The sequence below is a fragment of the Balaenoptera ricei genome, chromosome 6, assembly GCF_028023285.1.
Source record: "Balaenoptera ricei isolate mBalRic1 chromosome 6, mBalRic1.hap2, whole genome shotgun sequence".
NCBI classification, from domain to species: Eukaryota; Metazoa; Chordata; class Mammalia; order Artiodactyla; family Balaenopteridae; genus Balaenoptera; species Balaenoptera ricei.
Window position 1 is genome coordinate 73231412 of NC_082644.1, and position 22382 is coordinate 73253793.

Genomic DNA, 22382 nt, shown 5'->3' on the forward strand with positions numbered 1-22382 from the left:
GATCAGGAACAATACAAGGTTGCCCATGCTCACCACTGTTATTGAACATAGTTTTGGAAGTTTTAGCCACAGCAATTAGAGTAGAAAAAGAAATAAAAGGAATCCAAATCAGAAAAGAAGAAATAAAGCTGTCACTGTTTGCAGATGACATGATACTATACATAGAGAATCCTAAAGATGCTACCAGAAAACTACTAGAGCTAATCAATGAATTTGGTAAAGGTCCAGGACACAAAATTAATGCACAGAAATCTCTTGCATTCCTATAAACTAATGATGAAAAATCTGAAAGAGAAATTAAGGAAACACTCCCATTTACCACTGCAACAAAAAGAATAAAATACCTAGGAATAAACTTACCTAAGGAGACAAAAGACCTGTATGCAGAAAACTATAAGACACTGATGAAAGAAATTAAAGATGATACAAACAGCTGGAGAGATATACCATGTTCTTGGGGAAGAATCAACATTGTGAAAATGACTCTACTACCCAAAGCAATCTACAGATTCAATGCAATCCCTATCAAACTACCACGGGCATTTTTCACAGAACTAGAACAAAAAATTTCACAATTTGTATGGAAACACAAAAACCCCAAATGCCAAAGTAATCTTAAGAAAAATGGAGTTGGAGGAATCAGGCTCCCTGACTTCAGACTATACTACAAAGCTACAGTAATCAAGACAGTATGGTAATGGCACAAAAACAGATATACAGATCAATGAAACAGGATAGAAAGTCCAGAGATAAACCCATGCACATATGATCACCTTATCTTTGATAAAGGAGGCAAGAATATACAATGGAGAAAAGACAGCCTCTTCAATAAGTGGTGCTGGGAAAACTGGACAACTACATGTAAAAGAATGAAATTAGAACACTTCCTAACACCACACTCAAAAATAAACTCCAAATGGATTAAAGACCCAAATGTAAGGCCAGACACTATAAAACTCTTAGAGGAAGACATAGGAAGAACACTCCATGACATAAATCACAGCAAGATCCTTTTTGACCCACCTCCTAGAGAAATGGAAATAAAAATAAACAAATGGGACTTAAAAGCTTTTGCACAGCAAAGAAAACCATAAACAAGACGAAAAGACAACCCTCAGAGCGGGAGAAAATATTTGCAAACGAAGCAGCTGCATAGCACAGGGAGATCAGCTCGGTGCTTTATGACCACCTCGAGGGCTGGGATAGGGAGGGTGGGAGGGAGGGAGACGCAAGAGGGAAGAGATATGGGGATATAAGTATACATATAGCTGATTCACTTTGTTATAAAGCAGAAACTAACATAACATTGTAAAGCAATTATACTCCAATAAAGACATTTCAAAAAAAAAGGAAAACATGGGGTGTAACACTGAAATAACCAAGTAATTCCCTGCTCCCTACATTCATCTGAAGTATATGGGAAAAAGCATATGTAGTCATAATGATGATTTCACAAGTCAGCTAGTCATCGTTAACGCACTCTAAAGACAACTGTGCTCTAATTTGTTTTTGGCATTTTTTTTTTAATGTCCTAGACACAAGTGATACGTTTAAATTTTTTTTACAAATGTAGGTAATCAAATCATTGGCTTCACACAGACAACAGCTCACACCTCCACCCAACCACCACTATCACAGCAATTAAATAGGACAGATTGGGAGACTGAAGTTGAGTTTAAACCACCACCACAAGTAAAAATAAAATCACACTTAACACTCATTTTAGGAGATGAAAAGTTTACTTAGAAATTGCAAACATTTAGCAAAGACAAGACATAAACACTATTTTCCATATTCTACAGAAATACAATAATTTATAGCTGGCTTGGTACATGGTCACATGATAAAAACAAATATAATGGAAAAAGAAAGGTTCATTCTACTTTTCTGCCACTTATTACAACTTAAGAAGTGTACCAGTAAGTACTGGAGGACAGCTGCATAGGCAGATTAGAATCTGAGGGCTGTTTGTTAATACAAATTATTGTATGATAACAATAATATAAAAACAAAATAGGTACAGATATACAATTAACATGCAATTTAAGCTATTATTTTGAAGAAACAGGACAGAATTTAGTGAACACATTGAAAAATGTGTTGTTAATAATATGTTGTTATAATCAGCATATCATGGTATTTTACATGCATGGAAATCCTTCCTTCTTAAATAATGCTTGGCAAATTGAAACTGGTTGACCCGACTTCTAGAGAAAATTTAAAATGAAGACAAAGAAAAAAATGAGTGGACAATTCTGTTCAATGCTTTTCTAAGTATACTAAATAATTTTTAAAGTACCATAATTTCATGCCTACCTCACCATCTCCAATTTAAAGTAAAGCCATACTTTGTATTCTATGAATCTACACTGTCCAGTATAGCAGCCCTCATCCACAAGTGGCTTTCTGAGTATTTGAAATGTAGCTAGTCAGAATTGAGATGCACATGAGTGCAAAACACATGCTGAATTTTGAGGACTTACTATGGAGAAAAAAGAAGGGAAAACACCTCTATTTTGTATATTGATTAAATACCTAAAAGATAATATATTTAATATATTGGGTTAATTAAAATATATTATTAAAGTTAATTTTATGTGTTTCTTTTTTTAATGTGGCTACTAGAGAATTTTAAATTACACATGTGGCTCACATTTATTTCTACTGGATAGCGCTGATACAGATGGTCTGTAGTCATTACATCAGCCTTAGCACTTAGCATTCACACTTAAAGCGCTCTGGAGTACTAACTCTCAGAACACCGTAAGCACACTCTGTATGTACGTTATTGCAAAATTTATTTTTATCCCTCTGCAATTACACATTTTAAGTGTAAAAAGAATTCACAAAATATTTAATCCTTAAAAAACGTCAACTAGAATATGGTTAGAGCTAAAGGAAATTCAATGCAGACTGTTATATTGGGGGAAAATAGTTTAAGAGTGAAGACAATTAGTATCTTCAGTAAAATAAGTTAGCCAAACTTATCTTTAATGCCCAGGATCTGACCTTGCACCACAGATCATACATGTAACTTGTCCATTTAACCATAACCTACAAGAAAATCTTAAAACAACACTGACTGCAACCTACTTAATTACTCCATTTTCTGGAGAATCTTCAAGCAATATAAAATTAACACACATAATGAATTCTAATAGCAGAATATAGTATCTAAGAACTATCCCTTAAAGTCCCTCAGTGTTAAAGTAAGGAACTACCTAGTGTCCAAGAGACTTGGATTGAAAAAATGTTTTTTAGAAGCTATTAAAAAAAAAAGATCATTGCTCTTTTATCATTTTCTTCCCCTCCTCCTTTTTTAGTTTTTTTGTAGTAGAGGATATAAATATTTGGTATATTCATAATACCTCATCTTTTATTTTGTCCAACTCAAAAACAAGTTAACCTAGTACATACTCCATTATTTTCCTAGGAACAACAAGCACGAAAATACAATACCGACAGTGGTCACCTCAGTCAGAAGCCTGCGTCATAGCCATGCATCAAGAACCTCGCCAGGAGGCAATCCCTAAATACGCTTGTGCTGCACACACTGCTTCTCACAGCTCAGGTTGGAATGCTTGTTTTTAAACTGTTTAAATCTGTTTGCATTAGGTAAAGTCTGTCAAAAATGTTCTGAAAGCCACAAATTAATAGACTCTGAAACTACTATATTATTCATAAAAATTTCTTCTTCATTTTGAACATGTTCTCAAAAAACAAGTAGAAGTTATTTAATATAACTTCATACCTTACCATGACTACTTTTAAGACACTGGAAAGTAACCAAGATTTAGGGAGAAATAAACAGTACCTATACTAGATAATACTAGATATACCAACATAGAAATTGATTGCAGAAGACTACAGCAGTTTTCTCTAGAGTTCAGCAGCCTATTAAGACATTTAATCACATTTATGAATGTGCCTTGCACAAAGAGATACTACTTAAACTTTTCACATCTCCTGTCTTCAGACCATTTCTACATAAACAGTATTTTTATTACACGTTACTAACTCCAACCTAAATAAGCCTAATAATTCATGTCAAATGAGAAAAATTTTCAGTTTCAAACATATATTACTCTAAAAATATACTCCTCAATGAAAAGATGACAACAGTCTCCTTTCTGAAAGCTGTTACTTTGATGTTAGATCAATAATCAACTAAATACTTATTGAGCACCTACTATGACTGCAGTTAGCCTATACTCATTTTTCAACCAACAAGAAAAAAAATATCTGCTCCAAATGCAAAATGACATTTGTGAGGGAGGATAACATATTAGCATTTCTAACAGAATGCTGTATGAGTCAATATCTGGACATGTGAAATTGTTCATCCCTACGACACTGAAAAACCTCAAATTTATTACTGATCACTTTATAAAGATAAATAAACATTTGAAGTATGCTGCATAGTACTTTGAGGAAAGTGACTGCCATACATAAAATTAAGGCTGATTCCCTAAAGGTATGGAAGAAAAGTCAAAATGTCATGGTTCGTAAGCAACCAAAGACTTACTATAAACAGTTTACAGCAATATCAGGTTAATTCAAGCAAATGGGCACTTGTGTTAGGTTTCCAACTTTGCTTGAGGGGGCTGGTCTAATAAAGAAAACTGCTTTTAAACAGGAGCACTTCAAGCAAGTATGAAAATAAAAGTCCTTTGGATAAAATTCTTTGTAAAACCAGTATATAAGTTGAAATTCCAAATCTCATTTAAATATATATACATATATGTGAATACACACACATATGTATGCTTTAAAAGTATCTAAATTGCACTTACAATGCTGTACAGCTGTATATCTTTGCCTTGTATGTTTGAACCTGATTATTGTATCTTAAGCACAATACTGTATTTCTCCTGGAGCTAAGAATGTGGACAATGATGATAAGACAGAGATACATAAGCTAGTTTTAACTTTCTAGCCTTTAACAATTCTGACCTGTTGAATTCCTACAAGGTGCAAGGCATTATGCAACATACTGAACATGTACAAGATCTGACACAAAGCACTCTTTCAGGGAAACTGAAGTTTTAAGAAGGAAAAGAGTTGTCAGTTTGAAAACCAACAGTAATCACTTTCTCAATAGAATTTCTAAAAACTGAGATTGATGTCAACTAAAGCACTCCTACCTCTGCAAAACATGGAAAATAATGCAATACAGAAGTCATTTCCGTAGAAGACACGTTTAAGAGAACATTCATAATAGAACCATAGGGATTGAAGCAGTGAGATGAACAATGAGGCAGTCACAGAGCTAACTGCACTGGTAGTAGTTTATAAAAAATACTATCTATACTAAAATTTTAAGAGCTAGTAATATACTTAGCATATTTTTGCCTTTTTTTGGCCACTGAATATAAAATTTTGTCCTAAATTTACTAAATCTTCTACACCCTGAGAAATAATAACAGATTAATAAAAGAAATGCCAGGGTTAGCTTTGTGGACCATATTATTGTCCAGAAAGCACAAGCTATATATAGCTAATATTCTTGGAAGCACAAGATTTCATCAGCAGAGTAAGCTGCTGCTATCTATTTTTTTTTTTTTTTTCTTTTTTTAAGTGAAGAGTTGGTTTTACAGTGTTAACATGGCCTAGTGAGAATACAGAAGTCAAAGTTGGGAGCCTGAAGTCCCTACCCCCCAGCTCCACAACTGACACAACAGTTTTCTGTTTCCACTATGAACATGACCTATTGCTGTCCGTTAGGAATACATTATTCGACAGTTCTCTGAAAAGCACTTTGGAATCTTAAGCTATATATTTTAATGAAATTACAATTAACAATTATTTGCTATCTGGAAATATGGAACTCCTATCCCTCCCCTCTCCATACCCAAATACATAAAAAGCCACATTTTAAATTTCATCTCAGTATTTGCCTCTTTTCCTCCAATATTTGAAAAGATTAAGGTTCCATTTTTCCCCGCAACTCAACTATCTTACGTAGGCCTAAATTTGGGATGGAGTTCTTAAATGTCCTTAAGATGAGGCAAAGGATTCATTTAGGACAACTGTATGGCGTTTCTTTTAGGGCAGAGTGCCACTGTTTTCCTTTAAACATGGGCTGCACAGGGTTTTTGGCTGATCTTTATGCATATGCCGTCCTCTAAATGTGAGGCCTCCAACCCCAAAAACATTAGTTGTCACTGAGAAAGAACTAATTCTTCCTGGTAGGATGCTTAAAAATGATAACTAATGACACGCAAACCAAAGCATCCTTCTTGTTCTTATCAGTAACTCACTTAAGGATAAAATATTCCATTGGGCCATGCCTAGCAATTGGAATAAATAAAATGAGTTAATCAACTGTTTAATAAAATTTTCATCCTTTGTTTTCTACCTAAATGTTAGACTTAAATATAATCTTGTTCCCCCAAAAAGTAAGAAAGGCACTCGAATGAACACAGTATATACAGTTATTTTTTAAAAGACACTGTGTGATGGTAAGGAGAATTCAGAGGGTTGATTTTTCCTGCTCACTGCCTTTATAACACTGAATTTGCCTATGCTTTCCTGTGCCTCCATGAACTTCTCTAATAAAAAGGAGCACATTACAGAGTATACTCAAGTACAGGGAGGTGGCAGCACGTAAAGTGCTAGGGTTTGCACAGTTCTATTTGAGAAATTTACTTAGAAGACAAAAAGTTCAGTTGTTACAATGCTGCTCAAATTTTCTAGCATACTTTAGATATTTTAAAGTTTTAAAATATAATTTTCTAGTAACAAAATAACTAAGCTCACAAAAGCTTTTTGCAAAAACAAAAGTGTTTTCTTACTTCCTTTGATAAACTAAGTATTTAACATCTTCTGTAATACAGGGGAAATAAGGTAGAAATTAGATTGCTGCATAGCAAGTGGTAGTTGCATTCCTAAATTATATTTAGCCCTCATGTCAGATACCATCTTGTGCTATTAAGAGAAAAATACTAGGCTGACAATTTGTTCTCAAAAATATTAAAAGTTTTTACACACATGTATGTATGTGTCTAAACAAGCATGAATTCACATGACCTGAATATATCTAAATGACACAGCCTACCACCATATATGCTTTCCTACAAAATGCCACATAAAAATCCAAGAACTTTTGTTTGCACATCTTGTGTTACATAAGCCCTTATCTGAAGACTTAAGTGGCTTTGAGTGACTTCCTGTATATTTAATCCGATAAATAACGAAGCCTTTAATTTAAATTAGAATTGTACCATAGGAATAAGAGATATGACTCAAAAGTCTGGGCCCAGAGTTTTCAAAGAGGTAATAAAATGCTAAAACCTAGAAAAGAAAGGGTTCTGAGTCTAAAATGACTACTCATGCACAGATACAGATCAACACGTCTTTGAAATCAGTTTCCTCAGATACTCCAAGAGTGGCTATGGCTCTATGGGCAAGATCTGTCCTCCAACATCATAAGTGAGTAGAAAGTAGTGTTCTTGCAAATGGTCTTCATTTTTCTATGAATTTTTAATATATATTATAGTACAGTTATTTGATATTATACAGCTGCATTTCTTGGCTGGGATTTAACAAGCATAAACAAAGTAGTTTAATGAAGGAAAAAAAATCTAAATTAACTTATTCTATATGCAATAGCTCCCCTTAAGTATCATGAAGGCAGAGTACATCATTCATTCACAATCCATTGCTCTATTCCATCAATTTCTCAATCATAACTCACTCTATGCATCACTCATGATCGATCTTTCTCATCTTCAGTTAATCATTCATAAATTTAATAAATATTTAATGAGTCCTTACAATGTGCAAGGCACACAGAATCTGGGAACACGTTACCAAAATAGGTACACTTAAAAAAAAAAAAAAAGTCAGGTTGGGGAGGGGTAGTGGTAGAGATATTTACAGATCTTATTGCTTTTTTGCTTGTCAGTAGTATTCTTGATCCACAGGATGGCCTACAATTCTTCCAGTGAAAGATGGATGAAATTTGTGTCAACCTAAATCATCTTTTCCTTTAACGACATATTTATAGAAAAATAAGTGAAGACTAATGAGTCCCTAAAAATAGACACATCCTTTCCACTGCATGAGCTCATTCAGTCCAAGAGATAATATCATGCTACAGCTAGTGAGTTTAGATGTCAACCATTTAGGGAAAAAATACAACCATCAGGGAAATACTAGGTTTTTCAGTGAATGAACACTTGAAAACTGCAAATTTTAGAAATAAAGCAGCACACAAAAGTCAGATATAAACAGTATCCTTTGGATATCTGTATTTTTACTCCCTACTTAAAGCTATTAGGAAGACAGGACACCAAGATATATTAAAGGACTGCGTGGCTTCACGTAAGGGTGGCTTAAGAGACTTAAAACACATGAAAGCAGTTAACATCAAAGAAGGGCAAGAGACTCTGTGGAAGGTATAAAAAGATGTGGAGCATTATTAAATTTAGCTGATGTTTCACAGAGGATTGTCTGTATTCATGTCTCGACACTCTCACATCAAAGCATAAGAAGCCCTACTACTTGGGATACTTAAAATGATGCTTGGAAGAACAGTAATACTGAGTGAGGCCAGAATTTGGCAACATATATTAGTGGAATGTGCTGAATCTTCCATGTCATCTGTGTGTAGTCTGCCCCCCAATGCCCACAGGTGCTAAAAATCATAAATTAATAGTTTTATCCATAGAGGTCTAGGTAGACCTTGAGGTATTTGAATCAAAATATGCTTTGTCCACAAAGGGTCATAGAATTATGCTCATAATGCCAATCATTTTCTCACCTAAATACTACAAAAAGCTAAAAAAGGGTAATTTTTGCCCTGAGAGAGAAGGGCAGGCAGCTTCTGTCTACAAGGACCAGTCCTGACAATTTTTCTGGTGTTCTTAAGTCTCACTCAACAGTTTGCCACTCAACAAAATCATGACGTACAAGTAAAGGACCTATTATTTTCCCTTAAAGGAATGCTCCTCACTCAAGTCCAGAGTCTCCGTAACAGTGGTATAGGAGAGGTCTGCTTTTCCCTACATCTGTCTTCTCACCCTACAGGTGACCTAGCATATAAAGAGGAAAACAGGCAAAGCATAGTGGTCACACTTGTTTCTGCCACTATTACATTTCAAACACACACAGGATAATAGACAACTTCCATCATTAGGGGAACTTTTAGAGGGGCAGTTCATATTCATATTTTGTGTGTGTGTGTGTGTGTGTGTATGTGTGCGTGTGTTTAATGGGGTATGGAATTAACTGGAAACAGAGAGGAGAATATGTTTAGTACACATCTATGAAATACAACAGATAAGGAAAAATATACAAAAGTGGAGATGACAAAAAAATGGATTGGGAAAATAAAGAGAAAGGTGTGTGGAAAGAAGAAATGCAAAGCATTCTTTCATACTAAGACATTAGACATTACCTGGCACTTTCCCCACACCTGCCTCCCCCTCACCTGCCTGAAAAACCCAGCCCTTATTATTGAAAAGATAAGATACAGCTAAAAGGTGGATACTTTGGTACCTTGTCCCTGATAAATTTAGTATCAAAGTTTTTAAATTGTTTTATTTTTTAAAATAAAGACTGAAGAACTAACCTTCAAAACTATTCATCCCCCCTGGCTTTTGCCAGTAAACTTTTAATAATCACTTCACAAAAACTTTATAGTTTATCCAGTGTATCCTTAATAACTTAAATTTTAAAAAGGAAGATTTTTGATGGACACATTTCTATGCATAAGCCTCCCATTTTTCATGGTGAATTTGGAGGAAAATAAGTAGTAATAACTAAAAACTGCATTCTAGGTTTTTTTGAAATTCATTTTAATTGAGGTAAAAACAACCTATCAAAGCTAGTAGTAAAAATAATTTCCCACTACAATTACATAAACTCTTAAAATTAGTTTTTTAAAAAATAACCATTTTTAAAATGGACTATATTGGAAGCATGTTGTTCATATAAATTCCAATACTTCTGACTTTGGTTATCTTGGTCTATGACTTGAGTAGAACATACTAGAGAAAGAGAAATGGTGTGTATTTTCACACATCCATCCATCTGGCCATTTGATTCTCAAAACAACAATTAGATCAAGCAATTTTGAATTTGTATTGTTCTTAAGCTAAACTACAACATACATTTTTAATTAAAAAAAAAAAACAAACTAGCCTATGCAGCAACCACACTGAGGTGGGTTGAGGTGTGTGTGAACCAATCTGGAGAACCAAAAGAGAAAAGCCTCAAGTATAGGAATATAAAGGATGAGAAGTTTAAAAGAAAAAAATTAAGACTCACTGTTCAGCAGGAAGGAACTACACAATTATTTTATCCCCAAAGGAATGCCAGTTCTTAACAAAATAAATAAAATGAAAGGTTTACTATGGACTTTTAACCTAAAGATGAAGCACATATAGTTAGACAATAATAGCAAACAGTTCATGCAACTATGTAAATAAGAAAGGAAAGCAATATTGCACTAAAAGGGGAACCTTGCAGGACTAATCCACCTCTTTCATTGACTCAATGTAACCAGCCATTTCCTGTATGCATTGGCAAACCTGGCCTGCTCCACGTTCCGGCAGGTGGACAATACTTGATCGATGAACCTGTGCTCCATTTCCAGGCCCAGGGAGTCTGGAGCAGGGGTCCGCTTCAGGCGTTTGGTTTCCTGGGAATAGCCTTGCTTGCTAGAGTCACTGAGTCCATCCACCTCCATTGCCTGAGATGTGTGTGGTCCTGCTGGGATGAGGTGCAAGTCACTCAAAGTCCCCCCTGGGCTGTCTGCAGGTGACAACTGGACCACGCTGTGAGGAAACCTACCATTTAAGTGATGCTGAAGGTAGAAAACATGCCGCCTGTGAAAAAGGAGGGGAAGGAAGAGAATAGAAAAAGAAAAGTCACATCACAAAGTCAAGCTTTTCAGAAAAAACAAAAAAGTTGATAATTTTAAAACATACAGTACTCAGTTCAGTGCCCCCTTCGTAACCCAGAGCTATCTGGGGGAAGGAGGAAGAATAGTTAAGATGTAGTCTCTGGGTATTTGGACAGAGCCTCACAAACCCAGATTACTGGTTTGTGAGAAAGAATACTACCCCGAAGGTGTTTAAAAAACATTGACTGAGATGATGACAATCACTTGGAATTATTACACCTTGTTACTATAATATGAAACTAGAAATGGGTCTTAGCTCAATCTCTGCTATAAATTAAAATATAAAACAAAACCAAAAATTAACCTCATTGATATCCTAAAAGACAAGTGATTTTCGGAAACAAGAGAATTAAATAGCTCCTCTAGAGGCTTAGTGTATGGCCTCTATCCAATACTTTCTTTAATAAGAACAGAACTGCTGTGGTTGGACTTATTATCTTAGAAACCCTCTGAATTCTCCCCTAAATCCAGCACTATAGTCTTATTAAACACCAACATGCAGTAGGGATGTGCTGGGCTCTGAGAAAAGTATGTTAAAAGACACAGTTCCTGTTCTTCCTCTAAGGAGAGTTCTCCTGCCCTTAGAATCATCTGGAGTTATTTGTTAAAAATGAAGATCCATGTGCCTAATTTCCAAAAATTGTGACTCAAAGGGGTGCACATCTCTGTACGAAATAAGGTAAACTACCTTAGGTAGTTTCTAGGTTGTTATACCTCATCATTCATACTAACAACTCTAAGCCCTTAAAAGAGAATTCTATTCATTTTCCCAGCTTATTTGGGGGCAGACAAAGGAGCATATAACACCCATTTTACAGAGGACAAATCTTAAAAGGGCTGGCAAGCTGCTTAAGGGCACTGAATCAGTAGAAAACTAATATAATTCATTCCTGTAATATACAGGTCATCCCAACTGCCTCTTCTCCCCACTCCAAACTCCAATTAATCTTCATATAAACAAAGAAAGTTTCTGTTCTAATGATCTAGCTCTCTCTCAAACACAAATATAATTTTTAATATTCTTTGAGTCTTGCTATTAATGTGTCTAAATATAAAACAGCAATAAAAAATCTGTAACAGCAAAACATGCAAGTCAAGATCTATCTTCTCTCCTAAAAATGTGGAATAAAAATGTTTTGTTTTTAAGGGAAAAAGAAAATTCTGTATTTATGAAGATGCCAAAGAGAGGGATTGTCTTCCATCTTCTAATATATCTTCCAAATATATTTAGACTGGAAAAAGGGAACAAATCACATTTAACTTAAAAAATACACAAATATTTAAAATGCCTACCTCCTGCCTAACACAGGCAACTCTTTTGTCTACAAACAGAATCCTGTAACTTGAAGTAAAATCTGTAGATATAATGCCAGAGGTGCCTCCCACTAAATGATAATCCAAAATAAATCAATCGGGGGTTCCCATACCTGGATTTCATTTCAACATGAAAAGTACTGTCAAAGGTTCTTAAAACTCAAGTTATGAGGTTGCTAACCCTCTTTCACTCCTTCCTAATAATCCTTATTCACTCCCAAAGTACATTTTACTTTAAAAAAGCAAAAAGTGTCAGGAGATTATACTTAAGGTAAATTAATCTGCAGGCCATCACGGTTGGGAAGAACAATAAAAATGCGTAACTATTCTCAGGGTCTAATCAATGGTCTCAGCCCTGACTGTGCATCAGATTTACCCGTTAGGGTTTTTTCTTTGTATTTTAAAAAACAGATGGCAGCACTCCATCCCAGATATGCTAAGTATCAGGATCTCCAAGGAGGGAGTCCAGAAACTTTCTTTAGTTTGAAAGTAACACACCTTATTCTGTGGCGCAGTCAAGGATGAACACCACCATCTTGAGCCGTTGGCAAAGATCTGCATGAGGAACTTCATATTGATCATGACCATGAGGAGAAGTATATGGTAACACAAACTCCTCTGAAGCACTCAGGCAAAGTTCCACAATCAGATTACCATATTTACCCAAGTAGGCACGAGTCAGATGTAAGACCTTCTGTAGCTCTCATAAGGACACACACAGTTTTATGCAGGAAATAGATCTTCCCTTCTCTTACCTATGACACCAAAGGGTTTCATGTCCTGGGTAGGAATCAATAAGATCAGTGCTGAATTCAACTTCTTCTTCTAGAAGATGGGGAAGATTTATCCTTGATTCCTCTGCTGAAGCCACTGCTTCTTCATCTTTTGGAAGAACTATAGCTGGCTCACTTCTCAAGGTATTTTGCTCCAATATAGAACCATCTGTCACAGTTTGGCTAACCAAAGACTTTAATAAAAACTGGCGGTAGTGAAATCCACTGTGGTCTGAAACATGCAGGGATGCCCAGTGTTTAGTGGAAGATAGTTCATCAAGAAGAATCTTGTAGGAAGAAAAAAGGGAAGTGAAATGAGGAATTGCCAAAGGTTTTACTTTCTCCATTAATGCTTTGGATTTCTCTTTTGATTCATTTCTTGTTTTGACAATGCCATTCCTACCAATATTTTGTATATAATGTCCAACACAGTGTTGTCATTTAGTGGAAGCCTGCACTTAGCAGAAGCTCAGTAAATTCTAATTTTCCCTTTCTTTTATAAAGTAATTGATTTTTTTTTTTTTTTTTTTTTTTACTACCGCAGAATTTAAGGACCTTTCCCTAGACTTTGATCAATCACATTCTGATTGGCACACACATAGAAAAGCCAGATTCTAAAATAATGATAGACATTTGGGTGTTCATTTTCAAGTAATGCTTATATTGAAGGGAAAATATAAATTCAGAGATCACTTTGATGGAAACTTTCTTTTGCATTTAATGAATCTGTATTATACCTAACTTATTTGAACTTATTTGTTCAACAACAGACTCAATGTAATTATTTCTTCTTCACTGTAAGTGTCATCAGGGCAGAGACCATGTCTGTTTTGTTCACTACTTAATTCTAAGGGCTTACTACAAAAACATGATGCAAGAACAACAGGAATTTTCAAGTGCTCGTGACTTTCACTATCTGTCTCAAACTTACTTAACATCAATGATAAATGGCTTTTTTAAGTAGGTAAGACAAAATTGAGCAGTGAATTCTTTAAATCTGCAAACTAAAGAATTTCAAATGGAATGATAAAAAGAAAAGCAGCATTTATGAAAAAATAAGAGTGGGATTGCTGGATCATATGGTAGTTCTATTTTTAGTTCCTTGAGGAACCTCCATACTGTTTTCCATAGTGTCTGCACCAATTTACATCCCCACCAACAGCGTACTAGGGTTCCCTTTTTCCTACATCCTTGCCAACATTGTTATTTTTGATGATAAGCTTTTTGATGACAGCCACTCTGAGAGGAGTGAGGTGGTTTTGATTTGCCTATCTCTGATGATTGTAATTTCAAAACATTTTCATCATCGCCAAAACAACCCCTATTCCTATTAAGAGTCCTCTAATTCCCCATTCCCCCTATCCTCTGGCACCCACTAATCTGCTTTGCTTATTCTGAATATGTCATATAAATGGAATATTACTTTCAATCAGCATAATGTTTTCAAGGTTCACCATGCTATAGTATTCATCAGAACTTCATTCCTTTTTTATGGCTGAATAACATACCACTCACTGTATGGATATACCATATTTTGTTTTTCTATTCCTCAGATACTGGACATTTGGAGTATTACTTTTTTTTTTTGGCTTTTATGAGTAATGCTGCTATGAACATTCTCATACACGCTTTGGTATGAACATATGTTTTCGATTTTTTTGGATATATACCTAGCAGTGGAATTGTAGGGTCATATATGGTGTTTCTATGTTTAATTTTTTGAGGAAATGCCAAACTTTTCCCCAGTGGCTGCACTGTTTCACATTCCTACCACCAATGTATAAGGGTTCCAATTTCTCTACATCCTTGTCAACACTTGTTATTGTCTTTTTTATTTTAGTCATCCTAGTTGTGTGAAATGGTATCTCACTGTGGTTTTGATTGGCATTTCCCCAGTGGTTAATGATGTTGAACATCTTTTCATGTCTTTCTTGGCCATTTGTATATCTTTTTTGGAGAAATTACCCTATGTGCTTTTTCAGGTGACACAGGATATCAGCTTTTAATTGGCTAGTAGTAATGAACTCTGTTCAACTGTGACTGTTTCCTTCCACCCCACCCTCAAAAATTAGACTATTTTAAAATTTTACTTCAGTATTATATCCACTGAAACACATTAACATCACAGGGAACAAAAAATAGAAAATTAAAACCTCTCATAATTCCACTCCCTAGCACTGGTAAACATTCTTTATTCTCTAACCTTTTTTTTTCTGACTAGAAAACACATGCTTATAGAAAATATAAGAAAATATATCTGTAACAGCACTGTGTTTGTGTGTATAAATATCTGTTGAGCACTTACAAAACGCCAGGTACTGTTCTAAACACATTAAATATCATTCAATGCTAATAACATATTTAAAAAAATTGTAGTAGGCCCATCTCTTATTTAGTTTTATATCCTTAACCTATAATGAACATTTTTCTTTAAATAATCTTCTAGAATATAATTTCTAGTACCAATAAAATATTCCACTTTGTGATGGACTGTAATGTAACCAATCCCTTGTTACTAGAGGATTAGACTGTTTCCAGTTTTTCACTATTATAAATGGTATTTTTATATACCAAACTCCCATATTTAATATAATAGCCAGTGTTTATTGATCAATTAGTATGAGCACTTGTGATAGCCACGTTATGTAGATTCTCCCACTTAATTTACATCACTCGATGAGGTAGGAATTATCATCATCCCCAATTTACAGATGAGGAAACTGAAGGTTAGAGAGGCTAAGTAAACGTTCTTAAGGCCACACAGCAAATTGGTGGGAGAGTCAAGATTCAAATTACATCTGTATGACCACTGAGTGGAGCCTTTAATCAATATATCATACTGCATCTCCCATTTTTTTCTTTAGGATGAATTCCTAGAAGCAGAACTGCTAGATTAGAGATAACACACATTTTGGGGGGTAATGTCTGATAAATGCTGCCATGTTGCCCTTTGGTAAGATTATACCAATTTCTACAATGCTTGTTTTTATACCCTTATCAATGCTGAATATCAGCACTTTAAAAAATCATTTTCAGTTTTCTAAGTAAAAAAATGCCACTCAGTTCATATGTATTTTTAAGCTGCTCTAGACAACTGGTACTTTTGTGATTACTTCCTCTAACAGGCAAAGCATAGTACATGATCTCCTAGCTGGGCCCAATGGCTTACAAGAACAGGAAGGGGATTTTGTAAATTCAGCACTCTTCACTGAGAGTGAGAGACAGTGGCAGTGGTGACAGGAAGAGTGCCAAGTCCCCCCAAGGGCAGAGGGGGGCAGACTGACAACATGTGAGGCTAGCAGTGGACCAGGGCAAATGAGTCAACACATTACTAACGAGTTGTCATCTTCAACAATGGACAGTCTCAAGGAACCAAGAATTTCACCTTGGCCTCATGTTTCTGATTTATGGGAATGCCACTTCAAAAGGTCCACATCAAGGCAGGAAAGTTTCCAAAGACCTCTCAGCTTACCTGGACTCTGCCTTCCTTTATCCTCAACCCTCCCCTTACCTCTTTCCACCTCCCACAGGATACCAAGTTGTGGAGCAGAGATGACTGGTTTTAAAGCACTCCATATCCCTCACAACCCACCAGATAACTTGAATTCATTCCTCCAAACACCCCCACAGTGTAGCATCCCTCCCTCTGGCAGCTGTTTCCAATGAGCCCAGTCTGGATGAGGAGCCATTTCTGTGATCCCACTGTACCCGGAGATTCCCTCAGTTCCTGCAAGTGTCACACTGCTTTGTAACTGATGGTATGTGTTTCTTCAACTAGATTTTTCAATTTGTTGAGAGCAAGCTTTTTGTCTTTATGGCTCACCCAGTGTATACAACAGTGTCTGGGAATGATAGGGTTTCACTGCTTTTTCATGAATGAATTGCACTGAGTTGACCTAGCAAATTGGTAGGCAAGTTTCATCTAAGTTTTCTATCTATGGGGAGCAGAGAAAGGAAATAAAATTTAGTGAGCCTCTATTAGGTGCCCAGTACTTTATACACATTAACACAAGTAATTCTCACAGTAATCCACTGAGGCAGGCAGTAGAGCCCCTATCTTACAGACGAAAACATTAAAGCCTTACTTTACACACACAGCTAATAGGGCCAGAATCTGAACTCAGGTTAATGTGATTTTGTCTTTTCTCTTTCTACTCCATTAGGTAGCCTCCCCTCCTGAAATGCAAAGCCATGTAAACTGGAGGGAAGGGCTTCTCTTCCAGAACTGTTTGCTTAAAATCCCTCAGAAGTGAAAGCTCTCCTATTTATCCTGGAGGAATCTCTGGCTAGGACACAGAGAGGGGAGAGGGGACCTGAAGGGAGACGTAGGAAGGGGGTGGTGAGTAAAAATTAGAGAATGCTTCGCCATTAATCTGAAAGCACCACATGAGACATTCTGACCCCTTTAAATTGTCTCAAGCCTGGGAAGCTTTTAGAAGAGTACCCTAGATTCTTAAGGCACTGCTACCACAAGAAGTGAAGAAAAAATAGAGAAGCTGTAGTATGTAAGAAGGAGCACAAGGATACGTGGCTCTCATTCTGATGAATAATAAATGATACAACTGTGGCTAAGTCCAAGCCATTAAAATTCTATGGAAACTTCCATCTCCTCATTTCTAAACTAAAAGGATTAGGCTGTGACAGTTCTCAACCTGGCTCTGCGTCCAAATAACCCCTTGAGCCTGTGAAAAATAGTGATCTCTAAATCCTACCTTCATTTCGATTCAGTAGGCCTGGGGTGGGACATAGGAATTCTCAGGTAATTTATAGACTCAGCCAAGTTTGGGAACACCTGGGTGAGATCTTCTGTTCCCTCCCCAGCAGAGGAGATTGTGAAAAGGCAGCCAGCTGATTTAGCACCTTAAGTCACAAAACAAAAGACTACCAAGAAAGAACAATTTCAGTTCTATAAGGTTTAATAATCTCTTCCTGTTTCAGGGCAAAATGAGTTACGCTCAGTCTTCCTTACTGCTTAAACCTGCTTTGTTCTACCAATGGACTAGCCTTAAGAGTGTCAAAACTGTGCTGGTGAGGAATGAAAACTTTTTAAAAAAAATCACCAGGGTTTCTCGGGAGGTATCAGCTCTTAAAATCCTCTCCGGCCTACTGGGTCATTAGTTCCTCTACTTCTCTATTTTAAAGCTCCTCTGAGAAGGAACTACTATATACTACCAGAAGATTTAAATGGCAGGCAGGGAGTATGCCTAGGGACACAGAATAACAGCCCTACCTTGACATCTAGCTTGGCCAGGTGCTGTAAAACCCAGATGCGATGGGACCAGGCATTATAGTTGCTTGGGTATCTCCCTGCTGCTTCACCACAGACCTCCATCTCTTCTCGTATTAGTTGCTGTGTCCTTTCTGCAGGAATTATTCCCAAGCTTCCTTTGGTCACAAAGGAAGGCAAGGAGGTTTCCTGAATTAGCTGTTGTAGCACCCATCGCCTGTTAAGGTAACATGTGGGAAAGAAATGAGGAAAGAAAATAAACCACAGAGGAAAAACAACCAGAGTTTTCTTTATTCTCAATTTAATTTCCATTCATAGACAATGCAAAATAATGCCCAGTTTTCAAACTTTTTTTTTGGGGGGGGGGGGATTGTTTTGTTGTTTTTGTTTTTAAAGACATAATTAATTTGAGCAGCATGGATATGGGTGGTGGCAGGGAATAAAGGACAAAGATTAAAGAAAAAGCTTTCCAAAATGTTAACATTTGTCAAAAAGAGAATGTCATCAGTTCCAAAATGACAACTTCAAAACTTCATTTGGCCAGGAAATGTAAAGGCAACGGGTGTGTGTGTGTGTGTGGTGGTACTGTGTGTGTGGGAGGGGGTGATATTAATTAATGGCTGGTAAATACTCAAGAGGAGCATAGTTCACTTTTATTTATTTATTTATTTTTTAAGATTTTTTTTTTGATGTGGACCATTTTTGAAGTCTTTATTGAATTTGTTACAATATTGCTTCTGTTTTATGTTTTGGTTTTTTGGCCGGTGAGGCATGTGGGATCTTAGTTCCCCGACCAGGGATTGAACCTGCACCCCCTGCATTGGAAGGAGAAGTTTTAACCACTGGGACACCAGGGAAGTCCCGGTTCACTTTTCATTATATGTGCATGCCTCGTCCTATGTGTATTTGTTTGTTTGCAAACAAGAAGCTGTATTAAGCTTTCATGAAGCAAAATTTCTGTATTATAGCATAGAATCTGGAAGGAAACAAATACAATATGATTAGTTAAACCACCAAGGAGGTTTTAAAATGTCTTTATCCACAGATTTTCCCCTTGTCTATTTAAGATTTTCACTAGTATACATTTAAATGAAAAGCACTAAAAAAGTGTCTCTAACCACTTAATGTCTTTAGGTTTTACAAATATTTTCTCATAAGAAAGCATTCTTTTTACTTTTTAAAAATTTCCAACCCAGGGTACAGAAAATTGAGTAAGAAAACTCATTTTGTCATTTTCAAATAATAGAAGTTATTTTTAACAACCAAGACTTGCTTTATAAAATAATGAACAAGCCAATAAATTGATGGCTGTGTATTTAATAATTCCCTTCCCCTGCCACCACCCCTTTCCTAACCTCTATGCACACAATCATATACCTCTCTGTAGTCTGCTATCCCTATTTCTAGTAGGGAGAAAATACAGCGAACTATATCATTTGGAAGTAGCTGCTCTTCAAGGCTAGCCAAAGGAAAGATTACAGTTAAGATTCCTTCAACTGACTTTAAGATCCTAAAAATACTCAGGATTTAAGAAAAGTTATAAGGGGCTTAATAAACTAAGAACAGATTTCTTCAGAGATTCTCCCCACTGACCCCAACCAGTAACCCCACACCATCTCATTTTAGTCAAAAGAGAGTAGTTACATGGGATCCAAGAGTAAGATGCTTCCAGATAGCCAGGATTTTGAAAAGAGTTCTTACATGCACTTTGGATATCTGCTTCAGGCCTTTAACCTAAAAATATTCTTTGCATTTATGGTCTTAGCAACTTTAGTTCAGCCCACACACCATTCACCTCAGTTGCCCTTATTTGGTTAATTTTAATAACCATAACCATCACCACCACCATCTTTACCAGGAACACACTTGAATGAATTAAATCCAAGTTTAATAAAACTCAAGTTGCTCATTACAGTTGAATATCTAAATGCAATTTCCATGATTGCTTCAGATAGTTAATAATAATAGCTAAAATTTACTGAGTATTTCATATATGCCAGGCACTGTGGTAGTGTTTACACGCATTATCTCGTGTAAACTCAACCATTAACTCTGAGATAGGTATAATTATTATTCCCATTTTACAAATGATAAAACCAAAGCTTGAAGAGGTTAAACAATTTCTGAAGATCACATAAATATAAAGTGATGGCATCTAGACTTAAATGTAGATATAATTTGACTTTAGAATTCATACTCTGAATCACTGTGTGACCTGCTTCACATTCTGTGGTTTTTGTTTTTTTTTTCTCCAGCCATTCTAAATTCTAAGTAAGAACCCTATGGTGTAAATTAACCAAACCTGTGAATCCATGTTTCTGGACTCTTTGGAAACTTAGTTAAGGCCAGTTTTCCCAGATGTAAGTCCTTAATTGGATTTAAAGTGCCAGAGAGGATCAGCTCTTTTCTGTAAAAGAAAAATAAAAAGAACCATTACTTTGTCTTTCTACAGAAACATACTGCATGAGTATTAATATACCCTCATTGTGAAGCAAATTTCCAAGAATTAAAAAAAAAAAAAAGAAAACATAAAACTCTCATAAATGTCACACAGTAATCAAGAATGTATTCTCATAATCTTGAAATAACAAATTAAAAAACAGAAACAGAAGCTCTTAAATCAACAGTGGAACTTTAGTTATCTATTTGGTAGAAGGCAAAGGGGTTTTCTGGCTTGTATCATTTCCAAAACTTACAAGGCCTGACATCAGTATCTGTAGGGCAGATCCAATACAAGTCAAGAATTGTAGCTTCCTAAGTAGGACTTGATATGGTCTAGTTTGTTACCAAAAAGAACACAAAAACAAACACACTGGACTGAGATGTAGGAAAAAAATCGTTCATTCAATAACTACCCTAACAAAATTACTATTTTTGAATTTTCCCTTCTACCTTTCCTCATACGCATATGTATTTTAAAATATAATTTTATATTCTGCTCTTATATATTAAGAATTACCCCACAGTTCTATATAATCTTTAAAATGAACATTTTAAATGGTCAAATAGTTTTCATTCAGTAGCTATCCTGTAATTTAATGACCTTTCCCCCTATAATTAGACATTTTAGGTTGCTTCCAAGTTTTTGCTATTCTAAAAGAATTCTGAAACAAAAATCTTTGTGCTTATAACTTTTGTTTGTAATACTACTTAGGATAAGTTTCCAAAAGACATATTACCAGGTGAAATACTTGGATGGCTCTTGATACACTAGACCATTCCTTTTTGAAATATAAACAGAAGTAAAAGGAATATGAGCTTTTTGTTGTTGTTTTAAAACTGTTCAAAGCTTCAGTGCAATTATAAAGTATGTCATGCAAGAGAGTTCCACCTATTTCTCAGGTTACTATAATTTACGTTTAGACTGAATTTCTCAGATAAGTTTTTAATAATAAGCTCTGATATTACTGATTACACTCCTATTTTTCAATTTATCTACTGTTTTATTATAAAATTAGGTCACATGCTAGTTTTTATTAACTTTAAAATGTCTTTCCTGTGGTAGGGCTGATCATTCATTTATTTTAGAGATGTTAATCTCAACAAAACCAGAGCCCAGCTCATATGTCTCAACTACTTAGATGGATTTAGTTCCTAAATACCACAATACATTTTCTTTCCAACAGCAATGTACCATTTCTAAAATTTTATTTGATAAGGAAAATAAATTCCTTTTTAATGAAAATACTATATAGTGATAATAAATACTTGCATTTTACAATCAATTTTATTTCAGGTCAGTAACTTCACTCTGTAAAATAATCTGAAGTGATACCAAGGTTTATGGCTGCTTTAAAAAATGATTTATTGACTATTTTTCTTTCAATGTGCAGGAAATCTATGTCATTAAAAGAATATTTTAATGCAACAGCCAGTTACTTCTGCAGTTCTAGATCCCTTCTCTTCTGAAATCAGTAACGTTTTGTTCGTACAATAAGTCAGGATACCTGTAGTGTAAAAGAAGGCAAAATATTGCTCTATGTAATTTAAACTACTTTGTAGAGCACTTGTTTCTCAAAGTAGGGTCCCTAACTGCAACATCATCATCATTTGGAACTTGTGAGAAATATAGATTCTTAAGTCTCACCCCAGACCCACTGAATCAAAAACTCCAGTGGGGCAAAGCAATGTGTTTTAACAAGCCCTCCAGGGCACACTA

At 35.5% G+C, this 22382-nt stretch overlaps 1 protein-coding gene across 3 annotated transcripts in view; it reads right to left on the bottom strand.

Moving 5' to 3' along the window:
- Nucleotides 1–6777: 6777 nt before the first annotated feature.
- PTAR1 (protein prenyltransferase alpha subunit repeat containing 1) overlaps nucleotides 6778–22382 on the bottom strand; it is a 42176-nt gene continuing 26571 nt past the window's right edge. For 2 of the 3 annotated variants that reach the window (XM_059924870.1, XM_059924872.1), the window contains exons 4-7: nucleotides 20526–20630; nucleotides 18227–18440; nucleotides 12979–13283; nucleotides 6779–10832 (exon numbers count right to left, since the gene is read on the bottom strand). In XM_059924870.1, the coding sequence (XP_059780853.1) occupies nucleotides 10490–10832; nucleotides 12979–13283; nucleotides 18227–18440; nucleotides 20526–20630 (967 nt within the window). In that variant the 3' untranslated portion in view covers nucleotides 6779–10489. Of the gene's footprint in view, nucleotides 10833–12978; nucleotides 13284–18226; nucleotides 18441–20525; nucleotides 20631–22382 lie in introns of all 3 variants that reach the window. The other variant, XM_059924871.1, reaches the window with a different exon arrangement.